Genomic DNA, 24847 nt, shown 5'->3' on the forward strand with positions numbered 1-24847 from the left:
GTACCATAAAAGTATGCTGAAATCTATTGGGGCACTTGCTGGTTACATAAGGCAACATTTTCAGAAAATGTGATTAGTTTTCCATCCTGACTGGCTAGATCAGATATTCAAGAGGAGAAATACAAAAACACTGTATTTCAGACAATAATGCATTCAAGTTTAGACCTGTTTTCAGATGTAAATGACCAAAGGACCCCTTTCATTTAAAGGGATAGTTCACCAAAAATGAAAATTCCCTCATTTACTCACCCTCATCGCTTCCCAGATGTGTAAACAGATCAATATTTAAGTCCTTTTTTACTTAAAATTATTGTTCCTGCCCAGTAGGTAGCAATATGCACAAAGAATCAGCAACAACAAAAGAAGAATGTGGAAGCAAAAGTGGAGATTTATAGTAATAAATGAATTAATATAGCAGTGGAAAGAAAACGTATATGAACCCTTTGGAATTACCAGCACTTATAAAACCATAATCTGGTTTGACCTTCATCTAAGTTACAACAATTAACAAAACAATCTGTTTTAACTAATAACACACCAATTATTGTATTGTTCATGTACACATTGAATGCATCATTCAAACGCTCACAGTGTAGGTTGTAAAAAGTATGTGAAACCCTAGGCTAATGACATCAACAAAAGCTAATTAGAGTCGGGATTCTGCCACTCAATTAATGAAATGAGATTGGAGGTGTGGGTTAGAGCTACTTTGACTTCTAAAAGGCACTCAAACAGTTTGAATTTACTATTCACAAGAAGCATCTTCTGACGTGGACCATGCTTTGCAAAAAAGAGACCTCAGAAGACCTACGATCAAAATGTTTTCCTTTGCATGAGGCTGGAAATGGTTACAATGTTATCTTGAAGAGAAAGATGGCGCCGGGATTTTTGAGACCAATAAAAATTATAGAGGGGGAAAATCCACCAATTACCAATATGGTGGCTGATATAGTAAATTTTTAAGCTGGAATGAAAACCTTTTCTATGTGGATTGTTCCCCGATTCTGCACCGATATGACTATGCAAAGGTCCTCAAAAGGCTGCTTTCTTAACCCTCTGGAATCGACAGATTTTTTCATCATAACAGCAGAAACAACATAAAATACTCCATCATTTTGGGTATACAGATAAGTGTAAGACATCATTAGAGACTATAAAGGGTCTACTTTTGTGTACACTCACAATAACAACAAAACAATGTGCATTTTTTTTTTAAATAAAGAAAATAAAAAGGGTGCAGCGCTTTCAGCAGTCTCTGGGTTTGGAAGCATATATCTGAAAAACGTCACAAAAATATACTGAAACTCCGTGAATACTTATCACACAAACATGAACCATATGTCTAAAGAAAGCTTAAAATGTCTACTTTTAAATAAAAAATTCACATTTAAAACAAATATTCTCCTGCAATGTAATCTGTATGAAACCAAGCGATGTACAATTTCCCCTCGCTCAGCTAATTATCCCTAATGTGATCACACCCACGGGCAGATGCCGCAATTCATACGCTAATGTCCTGAGGCGATCAATGCAAATGATCAACACCCCCGACTGTGCCTTAAAAACAAAGTTAATTCATTTTTCTGCACATTTGAAAGACAGCACGATACACAAGTGAGAAAACTTCTGGATAGAGACGAAGAGTTACAATTTTCCTCAGAAGAAGAATGGGACTCCGATGAACGTTTGTATTTTGAAGAGAGACTTGATCCAGCTGAGGAAACAATTTTGGATGAGTAAGTCATTTAGTTTTCATTAGTTGATGTGCTATTTTATATAAACGTACATATTTGACTAGTGGGACTGTTTCCAGACTTGCCAGCCAGGATTCAGAGTATTGAAATATGACCTAATAGGCAAGTTTTAGTTACATATAAATGCGGTTTCGGCAAAATTGTATGCTGTATGATATAAATATGATATGTAATATAATATAAAAATAATATGAATATTTAGATTATATTTTATCTAGTGTTTATGCTGCCTCATTATCATCAACAAAGTTCTTGCAAATATCTATTCAGGTTAAATGAGTAAAATGCACTTTAAATATATTAGAAAATTGGCATATTATAATGATTTCTGAAGGATCATGTGACACTGAAGACTGCAGTAATGATGCTGAAAATTCAGCTTTGATCACAAATAGCATTTTACAATATATTCAAATAGAAAACTGTTCTTCTAAATTGTAAAAAGAGTTCACAATATCACTGTTTTACTGTATTTTGTATCAAATAAATGCAGTCTTGGTGAGCAGAAGAGACTTCTTTTAAATGGTAGCATAGGTCTAAAATTAAATAGAATGAAATGAATAGTCATTTTACTTCTTTTCACTTAAAACTTGATTTTGATCATTAAGTCTCCTCATATTCGTTCTCTTTCCTCATTGATAGGCCCTGGGGAGTTTTTTGTTCTTGTTTCAGGTGTGAATTACAATCCATATTCATGATAGTCACCGCCTCCTCGCATATGACCTTTCTAACACTAAAAGTGTCTTACAAAAGTTCAATTACTATATTGTTTTGTATGAGTGAGTGATCAGGGTGGTTTTCACATCATTTTGTAGCAAAAACTCTACAAGATCCAGTTCTCAAAAGTCTTGTGGACAAATGTTTAGTATGTGTTATATTAAAAATGGCCTCAAAAACAATGCATAAACGTTATTTTCTCAAAAATATAAACATGTACACACGTTGCTCACATATTATTGTAGCCCAGTTTGTGCTGAATACAGTGCTATCAGACTTTAGACTAATGTCAAGGCATGTCAAAACTTCCCTCAGACCCCAAAGGGTTAATCAAATATTTTCATCAAAGAATATTTGACATATTATTATATATTGTCAACAAATTCTAGAAATGAACACTGAGAAAATAAAGTAATAAAAATACAATAAAAATCAGTCAAATGCTGACCATTAAATTAAAAAGAATAAATACAAATAAAATAAATAGCTAAATAAACATCAGTACTTGTTTCATGTCAGTCAAAAGCAGACTATTTTAATACTGGTACTGTATAATACTGTCTAATAATTTAATACTGTCAATTATTGGCAGGTTGTAAAACAAGAAGCATTTACACCTGCCAAGTCAAAAGATAAACAGTGGCCATATTCTGCTATACAAGTTCAGGGGAAACTTTCAACTGTGGAAAACCAGACTTTTAAATATTACATTTTATAAATGCAATGACTGGTATTGTTCGGTTGAAGGGGTACCAAACTGCGAATCCTGAACAAAACAGTTTGGTGAATACATGTTTACACATTAGCTTCCACTCAGCTGACAATGTATGAAAGTAGCTACGTGGCAAGCTAGTTAGCTATAAGCTTGTTGTCATGGACAGTAAAAGACAGATATTGTTTATTTACTTTCCAGCATTGCGTCTCACCAGCTAGGTAACAATGTAGCGTGAAATCAGCACTCAACAGACACAATCCACCACCACACCATTGTCTGCTGAGATGATCTGCTTATCTTTCAATCTGCTATGTTACTGACTGCACTGACAACACAGCAAACAGATGTGATAAACATGAGTGACATGGTTGTCAGGGACAGGATTAACATTATATTAGTTATATTGAAAAGGGAAAATTATGGGGTCATTGAATATTGATACTTTCCAGTATGTATTTCACAAACTAGTTAGCAACTTAACAAGAAGACACTGCTGAGCTCCGCACCGCTTAACTCTGCCCTGTCTGCAGAGCCACTGTAAGCTCTGTAAACAATGGAGTCGGAGCACACTCTGCTGGACAATCTATGTTATGACACCAAATCTAAAGCACCGTTTTCTGCATTATATGTTCTGAAAAAACTTTTTTCATATCTGCGCATATCGGTAAACAATGACAACAAATCCCTTCTCCTCCCACCATTTGGCAAATCATACCACTCTACCATTCTGCTTCTGCCTGCTTACAGGCAGAAACTGAAACAGGAGGCACCCATCCTCAGAACGATCCAGTGCTGGTCGGACCAGTCAGATTCTACGCTACAAGACTGTTTTGATCACGTGGACTAGGAGACGTTCTAGTCCACCTCTGATGAAAACATCGAGGTCTATGCTGATACCGTAACATGTTTCATCAGGAAGTGCATAGATGATGTAGTGCTGACCAAAATAATACGGATCTACCCTAACCAGAAACAGTGAATTGATTGCGATGATCGTGCGGAACTTAATGCACGGACCTCTGCTTTTAATTCCGGGAATGCGGAGGACTATAAACTAAACTAAAACTTAATAAAAATGTAGTTTTTATTAAAACTATCAGAGCAGCCAAACGGCAGTACAGGGACTAGATTGAAGGACAGTTCAACACCACAGACTCTAGAAGCATGTGACAGGGAAATAATATCTTAATACCTCCTTAATTAATACCTCCATGGCAGGACACCACAAAAGATGCCGCTGCTTTCCAACAAAAACATTGCTGTGCTCCTGAAGTTTGCCAAAGACCACCTTGACACTCAACAACTCTACTGGGAAATTGCTTTGTGGACTGATGAAACTAAGGTTGAATTGTTTAGGAAGAACATGCAGCACTACATATAGTGTGAAAAGGGCACTACATTCCAATATGAAAACATCATCCCAACTGTGAAATACAGTGGAGGGAGCATCATGACTTGGGGCTGCTTTGCTGCTTAGGGGTCTGGACGACTTGACATCAGAGGGAAAAATTAATTCCCAAGTTTATCCAGATTTACTACAGGATAATGTCAGGGTGGCAGTGTTTCAGCTGAAGCTCATTAGAAGTTGGGTGATGAAGCAGGACAAGGACCCTAAACATTGAAGTAAATCCACTTTAGAACGACTTCAAAAAAAAGAAAATCTACTTTTTGGAGTGGCCCAGTCAGAGTCCAGATATTAACCCAATACAGATGCTGTGGAATAACCTCAAGAGAGCAGTTCACACCAGACATCCTAAGAATATGGCTGAGCTGAAGCAATTCTTTAAGGAAGAACTGTACAAAACTCCTTCTGAACATTGTGCAGGTCAAATCTGCAGCTACCAGAAATGCTTGAATGTTTAATGGGATGTGTTCAATTAAGACATAATTTATAAGCGTTTGTGTGTTGTTTGCTTAAGCACATTTTGTTTGTCTATACTTGTGACTGATGAAAATTAGATGACATTTTATGAACAATTAATTCAGAGAATCAGCTAATTCCAAAGGGTTCACATACATTTTCTTGTTGAGTAACTAATCCTTCCCAAATTACAATAAGAACAGCTATTGGAAGAATCATCACATCCAACTGAATAAATATATCGATTTAACATGGTGTTAAACATACTCATCTGTACTAAATGCCTTCAGCAGCATGAGCAAGCAGTTATTACGGCTTTATATATCACATCCAACAGGCTTTCGCACAAACATACAGGTCTGAACTGTGAGCTCTCCTAATAAGATCTGTATCAGCGAGTGGCAGCACTTGACAAATGAGGCAGACAGATTCATTTGGAGTGTTTCCCTCAAGCAGATTAAGGGAAGTTGGGTTTGTGGCTCCAACACTCTTTCAGTAATCATCACAGCACATCAAGCATTAAATACACAACTGCTCATCCAAAGTCAGACATGAAAACACAAAGTATCTGCCTCATCTCCCAGGCAGATTCATTATCTTTTGAGTGGCGGACTCATTCCACAAACACAAAAACAGTCAAGCTAGCGTGTGCTATGAAATGAGAACCGTAATGACGTGCACTTTCATTGTGCAGTTCAACAGGTTCAGCCAACAGCACAGCATCAGCAAATGGAATAAGGTCCAGAATTCTGTCGCTTTTCAGAGCAAACAATCCCATTAAGTCAAGCCAGATCACTCTATTCATCCGCATGTGTATCCATTGGGTGTCTTGACAGCTCTACAGGTCTCAGGTCAATATGACGACAGATTATGTATGACCTCAGATGGACAACATTATTTTGTCAAGAAGCCTCCATTGGGAAACTCATTCACTGAAGCTGTTGTACTCCAAACAGATCCTTTCAAAGCTGAAGCCAGCACATTTCTAACAAGCACTGTATGACATGTACTCAAAGAACCCCCTCTAAAGATGTGTGTTGTGTGATGTATGCTAGTTTCTTATTTTAGATCATGTATGAAAGTGAATGGTTCAAACAAGAAATGTACTTGTTATGCTTTGACAATACATACATACAACTACATAGTAGTTGTGGAGTTTCAGGAGAAAACAAATAGGCTTTTTTAGGCATTGTTCATATATTTATTAGATATACATCAGGCCACAAGTATTAGACAAAAATCTTTTTTTAAATGTAAATGTGTCTATAAGTCAAAGATAATGGAAATATCCACTAGGGAGGGTTATTATTATATGGAAGCAATTACGTGGTCAACCACTTACGATTTTTCCACAGACATCTGGCACAGATCGGATGTTGTTGCATGCATGCAAACAGCGAAAACACTTATGAAATCCTTATGAATTGTTTTGAGATCCGAATTGGGCAACTTTAAAATGTGCTTCTAAATCTGATAGGTATCTGACATGTGATCATATGACCTATATCTAAACATTTATATCTGTTTACCCTCTTAATATAGGAATATTTGCCTTTGTTTAATTACAGATTACACAAGTGAGCAGATTAACAGTGTAGTGCAATCTAGTCAGACAATAAGTAACATTTCACTGACCAATGCTTGCATCACTTCTCTTAAAATGGAATACATAAACCAGTGGTTCCCAACACTGTTCCCCAACACATTTTGTATATCTCCTTTTTCTGACACAACCAATTCAGGTCTTGGAGTCTCCTCTAACGAGCGGATGAGTTGAATCAGGTGTGGTTGATTAGGGAGATATCCAAAATGTGTAGTGTTGGGGGGCCTCCAGAAACAGGGTTGGGAACCACTGACATAGACAATGATTGAACGCCAACTAAAGCCTTTACCAGCCAAACAGTGAGGGCCGCTGCACTTCGTGCACTTTCGCAGTCAAATCTGGGATTAGATTTGATTTAAATTAAAATTCCATCCAGCCAGAGAGTATATAGCATTTTCAACATACAAGTGCTGACTATAGAGGAAATCTTGTAGTGTATGATGCTCGACAACTCAAATATTAAGTCATATGATGAGCAGCCAATGGAAATAGAGCAAGTGGGGTGAAGAATGTCAAGAAATGGAGATGGCGAACAGGAACACAGTGTCTCGTGTAGCAGAAAATCTTCCTACCCAAGATTGCACCAAAATGTGACATGAGCTTGGCCCATTTCTTTGTGACTCAGAACAGAATAGCAGCAACAACAATGGCAGCCAGCATCCGTACAGCCATGTTTGTTTGTCTGTTATGCGTCTCCTAGTACAGGAGTGTGTGTTCCATGCGAGTTTGTAATAAGATTGGATCGACTTGCTAACCAGCTACTATCGCTTCTTGTGTGATGCCTGGTTTTTGTATGTAGCTAACAGTCAGTAAGTGTGTGATACCTAGTATTTTTAGAATCTTTCATATTTTAAAAATTGTGTAGCGTAATCCAGCCTTAAAAGATCCACTGACAGTACAGTTGTCCATTCTGTTGAGGAACATTCAGTCGGTTATGTTAAAAGATAATGTAAATGGATTAAGCAGCCTAAGAGTGTGGAGAGGATGTACAGAAATGCATTTGATGGATTCAAATTGGCCATCTGTCCCTGCCTCCTGTGAGACTAGGTTCACACCAGTTTCAGAAGTAACGTTTCAGTTTGTACAAGTATTTGAAATCCCTGGAGTTGGTGATGATCCTCAAGCAGAGAATGTTGTAGAGAAGTACAATAGCAGCCTTCTCTGTTTTGTTTGCCAGGACCTTAAGGTTCATCGTGATCCATGGCTTGCTGTTGGGGAAACCTTGTCATTGTAGCATGAGCATGACAACTTCCTCTTCCAAACTACACTGCAAAGATTCATCTGCACTTCCTTGGACTTCGGACATGGAGATGGATCCAAAAGGTGAGAATTCAGAACTAATTTTAAGTGATTACAGGGGAATCAAATGACAAATTAAATGTTTTATTGATTCCAACCATATTACACTTGGTGACCCCAAAGTTAATTTGCATTATATTTGTTTGCATGGCCTTAGCATCTTTGCTAAGATCAGTATCCTTTGAAAGTAGATTTTGAGGTCCACAGTTCAGTTCAAGACTAGGGACAAGCTTGCTCCAGGAAGTCCAACCTTCCATTAAAAATAACCTCTACAGATACGCTGCAATAACTGCTCAAACATCTTAACACGCACATCTCAACATGCATTTATCTAGATGCAAATGCAGGAACAGTGAACCGCAGGACTCAGGGCACATCTTGATCTTGTTAAACAAAAGAGGCAGTGGAGTTTGCTTTGGAACCGCAAGTATACTGTTGAGACTTCGAGAGTGTGGAGTAATCAAAATAACTTTTAAATACAGTGCTGAACACGTATGGAAACAAGACTCCCATTGTAATGAGGACTCAGCCTTTCCAAGGTTTACTGACCACTGGGCTTCATACAAAGAGGGATGTGCCATCTCCAATCACAACAAATGAAGAAACCGCTCTATAGTGGACAGCAGTCATTTTGGGAGACCGGTTTAGGAAAAGCCTAATGTACCTGTGCAGCAAGAAAGGCAAATACTTCCTCCATGTCCTAATGAGGCACAGGGTGACCAAGCACTGAGCAATAGAAGCTATACCTCTTCCATGTTAATCTAAGTTTCTGTCCTAACCCATCATGAAAGCAACAAGTAAAACTACCTTTTAACAGATGCTTGGTTTCCATATTTGCTGCATCACTCCGGTAGACCCACCTACACCTAAAACTCATTGGACCAAAATCTCACTCCTCTTGTAAATTACAAATCTAAAAGGACAAGGAGACATTGATTAAAGTTGAGAAACAGATACTTTTAAGAAATCCATCAAAGTTCCAAAAGGAAAGTCTTTAAAGAGGATGCTGATTGGAGAAGCATCCCTCTTATTCCTAGTGGTTTTCCCTTGTCAGCACAGGGTCCATTTTCTTGCAAGATGGTCTTGGTTCGGTCAAGGGTGTATTCTGATGTTACATCGACTTGTATGTCTTTCTGCAGTCTTTCATCGAGCCAGAGTTTCTTCAGGCATCCGCAAGGACAGTGGCGTAGCCATTTTAGCACCATTCTGTTATCGGTGTTACGCCCATGATCTTGCGTATATTCTCTCGCTCATGACGTGGTCCATCCTAATCATGTCAAGCATCCACAGGAGCATCTTCATTTCCATGATTTGGATTGCTTGTTCATGTTTCGTTGTGGCCAACCAGCACTCAGTACAATAGTCTTTGCATTTCCATGTAATGTTCTGATGGGCCATGTTGCATTGTGTGGACAGAAAAATTGCTTATTGCTGGAATTTTGTGGTGCCCTGGTTAGGTCACGATGTTAAAGCATTAAGCATTGTTTTTTGTTTTTATGTAGTGAAAAGCTATCTGCAATTTGTATTGTAAGGTTAATATATTAAAATAAGAGGGGGGAAAGGAGTCCTAATAATTAGTAGTGTGAATAAATACAGCTCTATATCACAACTGCAACTCCACAGTAATGATATTTTCAAACATGTCTTGGCCACATATTTGTGAACAAAAAGAAGGAAAATAAAATAAAAAAAACTACTTTCCACATTATATCATCTAGGCCGCTGGTCTGGCAAATGCAAACTGGCCATTTTGTTGATCCTTTAAATGAACGTTTATTATATTTACTGAACAGTTCCAGACACCAAAAGGGAATACATTTTCTTTTTTTTTAAAACACAACTTTAAGTTTTCCTTCAATTTTAGCCAATTCCTGGTGTCAACAAGCAACATGCATATATATATATATATATATATATATATATATATATATATATAGATAGATAGATCTCAGAGTTGTTGATTAGCAATCCTGTGGATCACCCAGAGAAAGTAACAGGAAACCAGAAACAACATGTTCCATATAAGTGTTGTTTTTATGACCGCAAACAGAAGCCGTGCCTTACACATGCAGAGGACACTGATAAACATGTATGAGGCAGAATCACTGAATTGTAGTTTATTATTACTTTTTTGTGATCGAGTACTGTGCTGAGGATAAATCTTCTGGTAAATCATGATCATATCTAGGAAGCAATTTCAAAAATTCTAAATGCAAACTATCAGTCAACCATTGACACATTTTTTATTTTTTCCACATTAAAGAATAATAGTATAACAGAATAAAAGTCATTAAACATTTCAAATAACACAAATGGAAATTGTATATTATATAGTGACCAAAACTCATAAATAGTTATCTAGATAACAAAACTCTTTAGATTCTTCAAAGAAGTCAGTCTTTGTCTCTTTTTAAACAGTACTGATTTAGTTTCTGGACACTTGCTGGCCATTGGCTGCTTTTCTATACTATCCACACTTAAAGTTTTTAATTGAAAATTGTTAATTTTAATAAATCACATTTTAGTTATATAAAGAAATTAATTTATATTACAGTATACCACAGGTCTGTTTGATTCTGATTGGTTGACAGAGGTTCCAAGGTGTGCAATTGTTTTTCAAGTAAATGCACAGCTATGAAGTAGCTCCATGTCTTGACCACGTAACGTTACATATCACTTATGAGCCTGACACATAGCAATGTCATCGGTTCCACGCAAATTAAAACATTTGTGTAGCAACTGGAAAGCTATATACAAGTATGGCGACACTGAGAAGTATAATTAAACATTCATCTTGGTGATTTGAAGCAATGTATCTGTTGATGAGAGCAGCAAACACAGGTAATCCGACACGCTATCTGTTTTCTTTCATTCTTTCTCTTGCTTTTGCTCATACACATACACACGCACGCACAAACACTCTACCTTGTTACTTCAGTCAGTGCTCCAGTCAAGCAGCGCAAGCATCGCAATCCTCCATTGCCAATTCTAGAGTGACGTTTTCCAGCTAGCAACGGAGGCTCGGGCTGTCTCAAAACATGATACTGAATCCATGGCGGAAGAAAGTAGTTCCACTCAAATAGCGTTTTACAGACAAAATCAGAAATGTATTGATATAAAACCCTGAAAGATGTATTAAGGTGTGGTAACCATAGTATAAGTGGAACAATTGACTCCAGCCTGTTGAATTATTGAAAAAAAATGCACACCCAAGGTGACTTCATCATGACTGCATTACCACCTCATGTTGTGCATTATTTTTCAATAATTCAATGGTCTGTCATCAATTATTCCTTAAGTAATTTATATTTGTCTATAAAACTAATTTCAAGAATGTAAGCATAATCCCTTTGTTGGAGCCAATTCATTGGTTTTATTGACTTCAATTATAAATAAGAATGAACTAAATATGAACTTTGATATTATGTTATGATGTAATTTAAATGTGTTACATTTTTGTATAAACTAAGATGTAAATTAATTTAGATTGTTCTGGCTTTTTCCATTTATTAGATTGAAAAGGTACAGTATATGGATGGCGTTTTAACCGTGGAAACCGGATACAAATTTTAAACCATGTTTGGTTACTGGTTGTTACACAGGTTGTTATGGACTGTTTTCCCTTTTGTTTTCCTGTTTTTTCAACATTTTAGGTTATCAAATGGATTTAAAATAACATCTACGATCTCATCGATAGGACAGTGGCTCAAAATTGAAGATGAGCCTCAACACCTTTTGACTGAAAAATTCAGTCAAGTGTTTCCAAACTTGTAACATATAGTGTACGTAGCAAAATTCCACATACAACGTTTTAGGCTTTTGTTGAGTGTGTAGCTGACTGAATTCATCAGAATTAAACTCTATATTACTTCACGCAGTAAAGTACAGCATTTCAAAATGGAACGGAATAACAAGAACAACTGTGATACAGTCTAGACTTTCAGCAAACTAAAATTATAGATCTCATCTGGACATTTCAAAGAGAGCATGAGTAGAAAGTAAAGTGCAATACATCTAGTAAAAAATCCAATAGCATGAAAAGGCCATGAAGCTACTCTGCATGGATGAGTCCATGACTGCAAAACAGCACACGCAGTCACCTGATCTCACTGCAAACTTTATCACTCAACACTGGGCTCAAGAGGGAGAAAGAAATTGGTCAGTAACGAAAGAAGAAAATGGTTATTTCCATTTCTGAAATCATTTTGGACTGATTTATGGTTTTCAACTTTGCAGAGCACTTTAAGATTAAATTAAAACTCATATCTCTCAACACGTCCTGTGAATAATAGAGAATCCTCACTCTTCTCAATTACCAAATAGTTTTTTCCCCACAGATTACTGACACATTAAATACATTAATCCCACTATACCCTAATGAACTGTGATGACTTTTACATTTTTTTGTACAACAACCCAAAAAACACCACAAAATCGGCTAAAAGATTTGAATGGATCTTATGAACGGGTCATATTTCACCCCAAAAGAAGAAACAAGTTTTTAAATTGAACAATTATTTGCATGATAATGAAACACTTACTGTAATGTGGAGGAAAAAACATCTAATTCTTGAAGTGCAAGGGAAATAGTCAGTATTTAAAACAGTACTGACAAATATATCTATTTTCTTACATTACAGGGGGTTTCTTACATTAATTGTCATTAAAATCATGCAAAAGATCTTCATGGTTCTAAAATGTCTATAATGTCCTTATAGTCTAAATGAAATTCTCATTAGGACATCTAGTGGTGTTAACATGAATATGTGCATATAACATTTTCATGAAACTCCTTTACTTTCTCTACTTTCTTCGAAAGCACATCTCCCACCCCCCATCCTCACTACATTCTATAGAGGGACTATTGAGAGCATCCTGAGCAGCTGCATCACTGCCTGGTTTGGGACTTGCACCGTTTCGGACCGCAAAGCCCTGCAGAGGATAGTGAGGACAGCTGAGAAGATCATTGGGGTCTCTCTTCCCTCCATCAAAGACATTTACAAAAAACACTGTATCCGCAAAGCAACCAGCATTGTGGACGACCCCACACACCCCTCACACAAACGCTTTATCCTCCTGCCGTCTGGCAAGAGGTACCGAAGCATTCGGGCCCTCGCGGCCAGACTGTGTAACAGCTTCTTCCCCCAAGCCATCAGACTTCTCAATACTCAGAGACTGGTTTGACACACACGTGTCCTGAGTTGCACTTTAATTACTGTCACTTTATAACTGTCTGCTACCTAAATAACTGCTATGTGCATAGAACACTATCTTATAGTATGTTATGTTTACGTTTTTAGGAACTGTCATCTTTTTGCACTACTGTGTACTGGTCGGCGCTGCACTGTTTCTATTGTCCTGTTCATTGTCAGTAATTTGTTGTACTGTCCCGTACTTTGCACATGTTTGCACGTGCACTTTGTATAGGTATATATATATATACACACACTATATAGATAGGTATTTTATAGAAGTATTTTATTTCGTTGTGTTGTCTCATGTGGTCCTGTGTTGGTCCTTTGTTGTTTTTATGTAGCACCATGGTCCTGGAGGAACATTGTCTCGTTTTGCTGTGTAATGTACTAACTGTATATGGTTGAAACGACAATAAAAACCACTTGACTTGACTTGACGAATATCATGTTATTACCAGTCTCATTACACATATAAACCACCACAATGTGCTTCAATCCGGCTTTGCGATCCTTCTGTAGACATAAAAAAAAAAGGGTTTTGAAACTTTGTTTACTAAGCTGAATGGGGACATTCAATAGATTTTGTTTTTATATAAAGCTATCTCTATAATAATATTAACAGTGTTATAGAACTATGGAATAACCTATAACCCACACACTACCCCTAAAAGAGATCTGCATGCTTGTCTTCCTCCATCAGTGAGGTTCAATACACATCTGGCTTCAAAATGTTTCAGGTCTTTACTTTGATATTATATTTATAAGACATTAATAAATCACAACTGGATTTTCTTGGGTCAGGAACAAACAACCATATTCCCTGCATCAATTATTCCAAGTTGTTGTAATTTGATTAATGAAAAGGTTACTCTACACAGCTACCAAATCATGGCACATGCGGGTGATGGACAAGGCATCCGAAAAACAAATTGGACACTTAAGCCACACTTAAAAGTACTTTATTTAAGAATGTGAAATGTCAGAATAATAGTAGAGAAAATTATTTTTTCAGCTTTTATTTCTTTCATCACATTCCCAGAGGGTCAGAAGTTTACATACACTTTGTTAGTATTTGGTAGCATTGCCTTTAAATTGTTTAACTTGGTCAAACGTTTTGGGCTTTATTACACCAGTTCTATCTGGAGGAATGGGACAAAATTCCAGCAACTTATTGGGAGATGCTTCTGGAAAGCTACCCAAAAGGTTTGACCCAAACCCTTTGAATTTAAAGGCAATGCTACCAAATACTATCAAATTGCATGTAAGCTTCTGACCCATTGTGAATGTGATGAAAGAAATAAAAGCTGAAATAAATAATTCTCTCTACTATTATTCTGGCATTTCACATTCTCACAATAAAGTAGTGATCCTAACTGACCTAAGACAGGGAATGTTTTCTATGATTAAATGTCAGGAATTGTGAAAAACTGAGTTTAAATTTATTTAGCTAAGGTGTATGTAAACTTCTGACTTCAACTGTATGTGAGGCACAATTATTGGCACACTTTTATGCAATACTTTGTGCAACCTCCCTTTGCCAAGATAACAGCTCTGAGTCTTCTCCTATAATGCCTAATGAGGTTGGAGAACACATGGCAAGGGATATGAGACCATTCCTCCACACAGAATCTCTCCAGATCCTTCAAATTCTGAGGTCCACACTGGTGGACTCTCCTCTTCAGTTCACCCCACAGGTTTTCTATGGGGTTCAGGTTAGGGGACTAGGATGGCCATGGCAGAACCATTTTGTGGTCAGTGAACCATTTTTATGTCGAGTTTGAAGTGTGTTTTGGATCATTGTCCTGCTGGAAGAACCAACATGCCCATATTAAGCTTTCTGGCAGAGGCAGTCAGGTTTAGATATTTTTTTTATCTGTTGGTATTTGATAGAGATGCCATGTATCTGCATAAGATGTCCAAGACCTTAAACGGCATTAAAGACCCACCACCATATTTAACCGTATTCATTGAGCACTTTTCCAAATGTCTACCTCGCTGTGTGCACCAAACCCCTCTCTGGTGTTTGCTGCCAAAAAGCTCTTTTTTTTTCGAATTTGAAGTTCCAGTAGTGTCTGGCAAACTGAAGACGCTTGAGTGTGTTGTTGGATGAGAGCAGAGGCTTTTTTCTTGAAACCCTACCAAACAACTTGTGATGTAGGTGATATCTGGTATATATATTTTTTTAGACTTTATGACCCCAAGACCCAACTAATTTCTGCAATTCTCCAGCTGGATCCTTGGAGATTCTTTGGCCAATTGAACCATCCTCCTCACCGTGCATGGAGACAATATAGACACACATCCTCTTCCAGGCCGATCTTAACATCTCCAGTTGATTTTCAATGCTTTACCTATTTTTTTCAGCCACTTCCCATTTTGTGAAGTTCAACAACCTTTTGCCACACATCATAACTTTATACTTTGGTCTTACCCATGACTAAGTGAATTTGGCTTGTGTGTAACCACATTTCTATACCCCTGGGTAAAAAAGGCACCAAGGGATGCCAATAATTGTAGTGAAAAGATCAAAAGGATAAACAATAGAAATTTTTCACAGTCTTATTTGCTCATATTTATCAAAGGTGCCAATATTTTGGCCACAACTGTAGGTGCTATAAGCGATTTTGTTCAGGAACGTCCACCAGACTAGTTATTGAATTAGCCACGCCCCCTCTTTGCAAAACTCTGCACTCTAAAGACAGATGCACACACAAACACGCTAGAGTTCGTTGTTGAAGCAGATGGAGGGCAATGGGTCCCCCTTAGCATTTTGCTGTCCAACCATGTACATTTCTCGGGAACAGAACACCATATCGACAGAAAGTCTTCGGATTAGCCAAACAAACGATCTGACCGTGAACATCTATTCCAGTGCTGTTTACCCAGTTTATAGCTGTTACAGAGACAGATGTGATATTTCATGTCATCTATTTCAGTGATATCTGACAGGTAATAGAGCCGTTTTCTGCATGTCATTTCATTAAAAAAAATCACTTACAGCACCTTTAATTCTTCTGTTAAAATGTTTGTATTATTTGAAATGTAAAGTTGCTTAAATCGTAAAAAATGGTTTACAGCATTAAGTTTTAATCATAAATTGGATATAACTTTACACAGAAAAGGTAGTAATCACACTAAAATCATGTTAACATGCATATTGTTTATGTATTGTTGCTATAGTTTTGAAACGGTGTATTTTAACATTTAAGGATTGACCCATTCGCTTTCGTTGTAAGTGCCTCACTGCAACCCTCATTTTTGCTTTTTTTTTAAAGAAAAGGAGGGACAAGCATTCATTTGTGTTTCCGGTGATTAGATCGCAATTGGATAGCACTTGATCACATAAAAATCCAGGTGTAAACACTCCCAAGATGCATTATGAACGCATTGTGATCTGATGTGGAATGGATTCTGACCACATTCAAATAATGCGTAAACGCAAATGCATTTTTGTTATCCGCACACAAATATGTAAGTAATTAATTATGTAATGAGGTTGAGGTGCTGTGTTGCAGGTTCTTGGCTTTTTCTTTTCATTCTGCTTTCACAGGTGAAGACAACAGACACTGCCTGATTCAAGAAATAACTTCCCAAGAATTATTGTACTGGATTACATTTGGAATCTCTCATTTCCTTCCCTAAATCCCCTCTTGCGTCCCTCTCTCGCTCTGTTTTTGTGGTGGTGCTTTAAAACGTTTTCTACCCTTTTCATCTAATCCCTGTTTGTATCCCTTACTGTGAGAATGTTTCTCACTTGTATTTCTTCAAAATGTTTCTTCAATTTCATTGTAAGGAAATAAGCAGAAGGAACATTCTACCAAATATCTCCTTTTATGTTCCACTGAAGATAAAGGATTTACATAATGACAGAATATTAATATTTGTGTGTAATCCTACCTTACAAACAGTCTCTGCATCCCAAGGCAAAATAGTCTGCAGGTCAATGAGTTCACAGGAGACACCCAGCTTCTCCTGCACCATGCCAGCCACTTCCCTCATCACGTGTACCTGCAAGCCAACGTTCAAAGGCCAAATCTCACTTAAAGGTACTCTTATGAAACTTAGTGCTAACCTTTTAATTCACATGGTTTTTATCTAAATGAACAAGAATAACTGACCTAAATAAACAGAAATATTTCCCTGCATATATTTTAATAAAATAGTTTTAAAAAAATCAAGGAAAGGAGTGGACTTCTTGACTTTTTGAATTGTTGCATTGGTTTTGAACAAATAAATTGAAACAAACAATTAGAAATAACTGAATTATGGAAAATCATTGAATTAACAACTATAAAAAGCACTTTTGCTACTTAACTTTAAATAAGAGACGTGAAAAAATAAATATGCATTCATTTTAATCCCAAAGAAAATAATATTGATAATATTGTAAATATTAAATATCTCCACTGGTCCTAGTTTGGTATTTTTTCCACAGCCCAGTTGCTCAGATTTGTACTTGGCATGCCAATATTGTCACTGGCCTACGGTGCCCGTGAAATGCAAAACAACAAATCTGAAAACACAACAGTAAAAAAGTCCCTTTATTACTTTCTGCTCCTGCTTTTTTACATTGCAAACCTCTCTGTGACGATTTCTGCAACTCTTGTCATGTGGAGGGCAATACGGCCCTCATTAAAACTGCCACGAGAAGTCATCTGTCCGAGGCAAAGACGCAAAATGCCTCAGCATCGGCCTCCCTTGATGCGTTTGATTACGCACAGGTGAGCACCCAGTTTAAGTCGATGCGGACCAGGAGGAAGGTTTGAGTTGTTGATTGAGTTCTGTTCAATTCAATTTTTACGTGTTTTGTTCATATTTTAATCGTATTTGTCGTGTTTTAGTTGCCTCTGCTGTCACTGCGGGGGAAAAACATTCATCTGCTTCGTGTCTCTGTTGTTCATCTGTTCTCTTCATAAATAAATAAATGCATAATCTGCTGTATGCTCGTCCTGTAAGTTCATGATTAAAAATGAAAATGTGAATGAAAATAAAAGCTATTATATGTCTTATCATTCAAATATGATAATGTGATAAAATGACGGGTAATAATAGATTATGACAGAATTTTTACTACCTTGTCCGTCAATATGACCACTTCTTGAAAAGCAAAAATATTGACGATAGTTAGCCTATGTGGGATAGTGGTGTGCCGTAGAATTTTTGTCGTAAAAACTGTGCTGTGGCAGAAAAAAGTTTTGGAAACACTGATTTAACAAAATAAATATACAGTCTGAATGTGCTGCGCACTTCAAAATTAATGTGTGAATCCGGGCTGCTCAAACACTGACAACACCGCATTGGTCCATTTCAAGGCTAAAAAGTCTAGGATCATGAGCATTACATGTGCTCTGTGTGTATCAGATTACAGAGAGCACAGCACATGCAGACTATACACTATATTTATATAATTAAATCGCAGCCTTACATGTTTAAAAAGCACTGATCAGCCACAACATTAAAACCACCTGCCTAATATTGTGGTGCCAGACGGGCTGGTTTGAGTATTTCTGTAACTGCTGATCTCCTGGGATTTTCACACACAACAGTCTCTAGAATTTACTGCGAATTGTGCCAAAAACAAAAAGCATCCAGTGAGCAGCAGTTCTGCGGATGGAAACACCTTATTGATGAGAGAGGTCAACAGAGAATCGCAAGACTTGTTCGAACTGACAAAGTCTACGGTAACTCAGATAATCACTCTGTACAAATGTGGTGAGAAGAATCTCATCTCAGAATGCTACAGTGGATAAGGAACTGTACACAAATATTCCATTCTAAAATGACAGTGTGTCCAAGCATTCATTCAATTGACTTGCACATTGTAACATAAACATGGTTATTAAAACAAAAACAGTTCCACATTATAAAGGGTTTTCAACAGTGTTTGTTATGTTATGTGTGTAAGTCAATAGAAGGAATGCATGGACAGACTGTCATTTAAGCGCAGTTTGTGGACTTTTTTTTTAGACAGTTTCTTATTCACCTCACCGTAGGTGTATATCGTACCTAAAATTAACTTTTTCTTGCTGCTGCTTTGTTTTCTGTGTTCTGAAATATCCCATTTCTGTTTTAGGGAGTAAGAAACCACCCTAAAATATTTAGTGTCAGTCGGTGAGTTTTTGGCATGGGTTTTGACATAATCACACAGGTAAACGGTGAACCAATTAGGAAGAAAGGACTAGATACCATCCACACAGTCAATCAGATGAGAAGCTATGGTACCTAGACTTCAACTGACTTGTCGTTGTGTTTTTTGACACAACTTGCAGTTGTGTTTTTGGATTTGCTATTGTGTTTTCCAATTTATTTTGTTTTATTTTATGTTTTGTTGTTGAGTCTCGGAATTATTTTATTTTTGCATTTGCATTAAGTTTTCAGTTTGGAGAACTTCAAGGCCAGATTACAAATGCTGTCAATTGAGCTTATCTTGTATTGAACGGGAATTTCCTTTTAAATATTTTAGCGTGGACATGGCCAAATTGATAACACAGCAATGGCCCAATAGGACAAGTAACAGTTCCATCGATTGGCCAAAATCTGTTACACCAGCCCCAGGTCATCTTTATTGTTGAGCCCTGGTTTGTGTTGCTCATGAATGGAGTATTGGTGGATTGGGGAATGAATAAAAAGAGAAAGAGATGACTGTCATTTTGAAAAAAAGCCTCAATTTCCTATGTGTTTCTTGCCCTTATAGCCACAACCATTGTGAATAAATCAATGGCAAAGACCTTGTTTTTCCTCAACCTTTCAGTCTTTATTATGTTGTACATTAGATGTTCAGCAGGATAAGACTATAAAGGGTCTGAGCTGAGCTGCAGGACACCCGGAGAGCTTTTGAAAGCGTAATCCTTTGAAAGTGTAACTCACTTAGATTTTTTTGTCTGGATAGCAAACCCATCCAAACCCAAGACCTACCTGTGTTCCCCAAGCGACCAGTGTGACATCACTGCCCTCCAGAAGGACTTCAGCCTGTGAGAGTGGGATGTGATAGGCTTCTGTTGGGACTTGCTCCACTGCAAAACAAAATGAAAGCTTACACAACCTAATAGAAAAGCAGTGCTGGGTAGATTACTTCTGAATTGCAATCCGGTACTTATTACAAATTACATAACTAAAATTGCTACCAGTAACGTAATGTCTTGGATTATTTTTTTAAGGTTATTTAATCTGATTGCTATTGGATTGCCAGTCATCATTTTAACTAATTAGAAGATTTTGCCTAAAAGCATTTAAAAAAAACAAAATATGAAAATTGATTTGTCTTTTTGGTGTGCTTAACTCACTATATGTTTCCTCTATCAACAACGTGATTTTGACCTGGTGTGACTTATAGTCAGTCAGGTGTGACTTTATTTCCAGAAAATACAGTAAATAAATAAAAAATAAAAAAATTATTTGCTGATGCAAGCTGTGCCGTTGCAAGGATTAATTTGCAAGAACAAATCTACAAATTTGTTGGTTTTTCATTATCCAATTAGAGCTCTTGGCATCTGTGACCTCAGTATACAGCGTACTTACAGTATGTTACTTGTGTTTTTTGCATAGCTGAATTTAAAACATTATGAGTTTATGCTACTAAGACAAACATGGACAAGTTCTCGTTGATGGTTAAGCGGGATAGTGGTGTGCCATGGGATTTTTTTAATCCTAAAAAGTGTGCTGTGGCAGAAAAAAAGGTTGGGAAACACTGACCTAAACCACAGAGTTCATCTACTAAAAAGGGTCCAAAAGAAAACACAGCAGTATGTAAATTCTGCAATGCAATGTTTACCGAGATGGCTGGGACCATATAAACTTTCATCGGCACTTAGAAAGGAAGCATAAAGAAAGGTAAACTAAGTGTAAGTGATGCTAGCAAAGCAAGCTAGCTAACGTTAGTCAGATTTTCCAACTTCCTACTGGGAAAAGTGCAATGGAATGCCACTTGAAGTCATAATTACAACTTGGAAAGTCGTGCGGAAATTTTAAACTCCCATTTCACCGAGATGCAGGTGCGTGACATCACAAAATATTTTCGGCATGGTAAATTATACACTCTTTTGATAATAGTACACCTGTAGCACAAATGCTAGCGTTACAGATCGTTTATGAATTGGGTTGTTAGTAGACATCTCTGGTGACAGTCAAACACCTGCTAAGCTATCGAGAACATTGCAATTTTGTTTCCTTTAATGTCCTCGTCTGAGCATCTGGCATTGCAATGCCTTTAGTCGGAGATATCAAGTGGAATATCCCACATCCGATTTGAATTGAATGCAGCATCTGTACCTAAACTCATCTTCACCCCTCACCCAAAGATATTTAGCGAGTATTAGCTATACATATTAGCTACCAATGTATTTACTGTTTTTAGGGCGCTATTTCAGTTGCTTGCCAGCTATTTGCCACCTAGCTAGAAGTACAAGCTACCTAATTTAGTTAGCATAAATTGAGGGATGTAGCTAAAACTTACTATATTGTTTAAGAAAAGACAGAGAAAAGTGAAGACTTGAGTTTTTAATAATTGTTTCATTTATTATTTACTTAATGATGGTTTCTAGGGAAAGAGACATCCAGAAAACCGGATTGTGATGCTTTCACAAAAATTTTATTGTTTTAGGTGGATGGTAAAACTTGGAAAAGGAGTGTTGAATAAAGATGGTTAAGTTTTATTTATTTGCTCATAGAAATCAAAGGAAAATTCACACAGATAAAATTCACCTCTGCAATGCCTTTTGATTATTTTATAAAGACATTTCTCATGGCGCACACACACACAGCAATAAAAGAGGTGAATGAAGAGCAATCTTCATTTGTTTTCTGTGGGTGTTTTTATGGGAATGTGGATCTTTCCGATCAATGAGGAGTGCCTATGGTTTGCATGTTCCACATTTAATCGTGTGTCATAAAGTGTGGGAATCACACTGGTCTGGTCTTGGCTTTGTCTCAACACCTCATATCTTGGTTTTGTCTCTGTCTCGATACACTCTTGGTCTTGACTTGGTCTCAGTTTAGGTGGTCTTGACTACAACACTGCTAGACTGTAAGGTGCATGAGAAGCGCCCAACAAGTGTATCTGGACGAAAGCTAGAATGCCAAGGATCATTACAGCAAAGCTGTCATTGCTGCATGTGGAGGATTTTTTTATGAGAACTCAAAGTTCTGAAAATTCAAATTTTAATAGTAATTTTTCACGTTATTAATATTCTGACTATACATATTGTGATCAGTTGAATGCCACTTTGGTGAATAAAAGTATCAATTTCTTTCCATAAGAACAATAGATAAATCGACAGACAGACGGACACACACACACACACACACACACACACACACACAGTTTAAGTCAGAAGTTTACATACACTATACAAATTTAACCACTCCACAGACTTAATATTAGCAAACTTTAGTTTTTGGAAGTCATTTAGGACATCTACTTTATGCAGGACACAAGTAATTTTTCCAACAATTGTTTCACTTTTAATTGACTATAATCACAAATCTGGTGGGTCAGAAGGTTACATTCACAAAGTTTCCAGAAAATTATATCAAGCCTATAGGCAATAAGCCAATTAGCTTCTGATAAGCTAATTGTAGTCAATTGGAGGTGTACCTGTGGATGTATTTTAAGGCCAACCTTCAAACTACGTGCCTCCATGCTTGACATCAGGGGAAAATAAAAAAACAATTGTGGACCTCCACACGTCTGGTTCATCCTTGGGAGGAATTTCCAAACGCCTGAAGGTACTACATTCATCTGTACAAATAATAGTACGCCAATATAAATCACCATCGCCCATTAAGCCATCATACCACTCAGGAAGGAGATGCATTTTGTCCCCTAGAAATTAATGTGAAAAGTGGAAATCAATCCCAGAACAACAGCAAAAGGCCTTGTGAAGATGCTGGAGTAAACAGGTAGACAAGTATCTATATCCACAGTAAAACGAGTCCTATATCTACATAACCTGAAAGGCTGCTCAGCAAGTTAGAAGCCAATGCACAAAAACAGTCATAAAAATGCCAAACTACAGTTTGCAAGTGCACATAGGGACAAAGATCTAGGACAGAAATTTCCTCTGGTCTGATGAAAAACTGAATTGAACTTTTTGGCCATAATGACCATTGCTATGTTTGGAGAAAAAAGGGTGAGGCTTGTAAGTTGAAAAACACCATCCCAACCGTGAAGCATGGGGGTGGCAGCATCATGTTGTGGGGGTGCTTTACTGCAGGAGGGACTAGTGCACTTCACAATAGATGGCATCATGAAGAAGGAAAATTATGTGGAAATATTGAAGCAAAATCTAAAGACATCAGCCATGAAGTTAAAGCCGCAAATGGGTCTTTCAAATGGACAATGAACCCAAGCATACCTCCAAAGTTGTGGCAAAATGGTTTAAGGACAGCAAAGTGGCCATCACAAAGCCCTGACCTCAATCTGATAGAAGATTTGTGGACAAAACTGAAAAGCATGTGCGAGCTAGGAGGCCAACAAACCTGACTCAGTTACACCAGTTCTGTCTGGAGGAATGAGACAACATTCCTGCAACTTACTGTGATAAGTTTGTAGAAGGCTACCCAAAACATTTGACCCAAGTTAAACAATTTAAAGGCAATGCTACCAAATACTAACAAAGTGTATGTAAACTTCTGACCCATTGTGAATGTGATGAAAGGAATAAAAGCTGAAATAAATCATTCTCTCTACTATTATTCTGACATTTCACATTCTCACAATAAAGTAGTGATCCTAACTGACCTAAGACAGGGAATGTTTTCTAGATTAAATGTCAGGAATTGCGAAAAAAAAAGAGTTTAAATGTATTTGGCTAAGGTGTATGTAAACTTCAACTGTATATACACTGTATATATATTTTTTATTTCATAAACATCATAACTGATATAGCAGCAAGGTCCCCTCTTTTAGGACTTCATCTGTTAATTTTCAGTGCATTTTGTCAACTTTAGTCTGGTAATCAATGACTTGAACTTTTAAAGTAATCGTTGACCCAAAAATGTAAATACTGTCATAAGTGTATCGCAAACCCATATGACATAAATTATTTCATCCATGGACCACAAAAGATGATGTTAAGCGGAATGTTAGTGTCAGTCGGCATAAGGGTGAGTAAATGATGAGAGAACTCTCAGGGACAGGAGAAAGTATTTAAAAACGAGACTTTTCTCACACTGAAGAACTGATCTCACAAATGCAATCAAAATATAATTTGAATATTTTATTGAGCACTCTGAAAAGTGCAAATCCAGTATCCACCAGGATGTTTATGTGTAGAAAAGCATGAAAAGACTTGTAAGTAATGATGGGGCTGGGAAGGCGTTTTCTCTTTCCCTCATCAGCGCTGTTCAGATTATTGTGGCTGTTTGAATTGCTCCATAGTGTTTTAAAATAGAAAAATTCTCATGTAGAATTCAAATGTGTTGCATGCGCAATGATATCAAGAGAAGCCCTATTTATTTGCTCATGTAAGCCACTCGCTATCCTGTCACCAGAGATCAGCCCTATTGACGTACGTGCACGGATAGCACACAGCGCAACTTCAGGCTTCAAAAGGATAGTTCACCCAAAAATGAAAATTATCTTATCATTTACCCACCCTCATGCCATCCCAGATGTAAGACTTTCTTTCTTCTGCTGAACACAAATTAAGATTTTTTAGAAGAAAATCTCAGCTCTGTAGGTCCATACAATGCAAGTGAATGGGT

At 37.2% G+C, this 24847-nt stretch overlaps 1 protein-coding gene across 1 annotated transcript in view; it reads right to left on the bottom strand.

Annotated features, from left to right (window-relative positions):
• Positions 1–24847, bottom strand: part of bckdhb (branched chain keto acid dehydrogenase E1 subunit beta) — a 100174-nt gene that overhangs the window by 42918 nt on the left and 32409 nt on the right. Inside the window, exons 7-8 of the mRNA XM_052144113.1 lie at positions 20060–20157; positions 17042–17152 (exon numbers count right to left, since the gene is read on the bottom strand). Of these exons, the coding sequence (XP_052000073.1) occupies positions 17042–17152; positions 20060–20157 (209 nt within the window). The remainder of the gene's footprint in view (positions 1–17041; positions 17153–20059; positions 20158–24847) is intronic.

This window comes from Xyrauchen texanus, chromosome 15 (genome assembly GCF_025860055.1).
Source record: "Xyrauchen texanus isolate HMW12.3.18 chromosome 15, RBS_HiC_50CHRs, whole genome shotgun sequence".
Lineage (NCBI taxonomy): Eukaryota > Metazoa > Chordata > Actinopteri > Cypriniformes > Catostomidae > Xyrauchen > Xyrauchen texanus.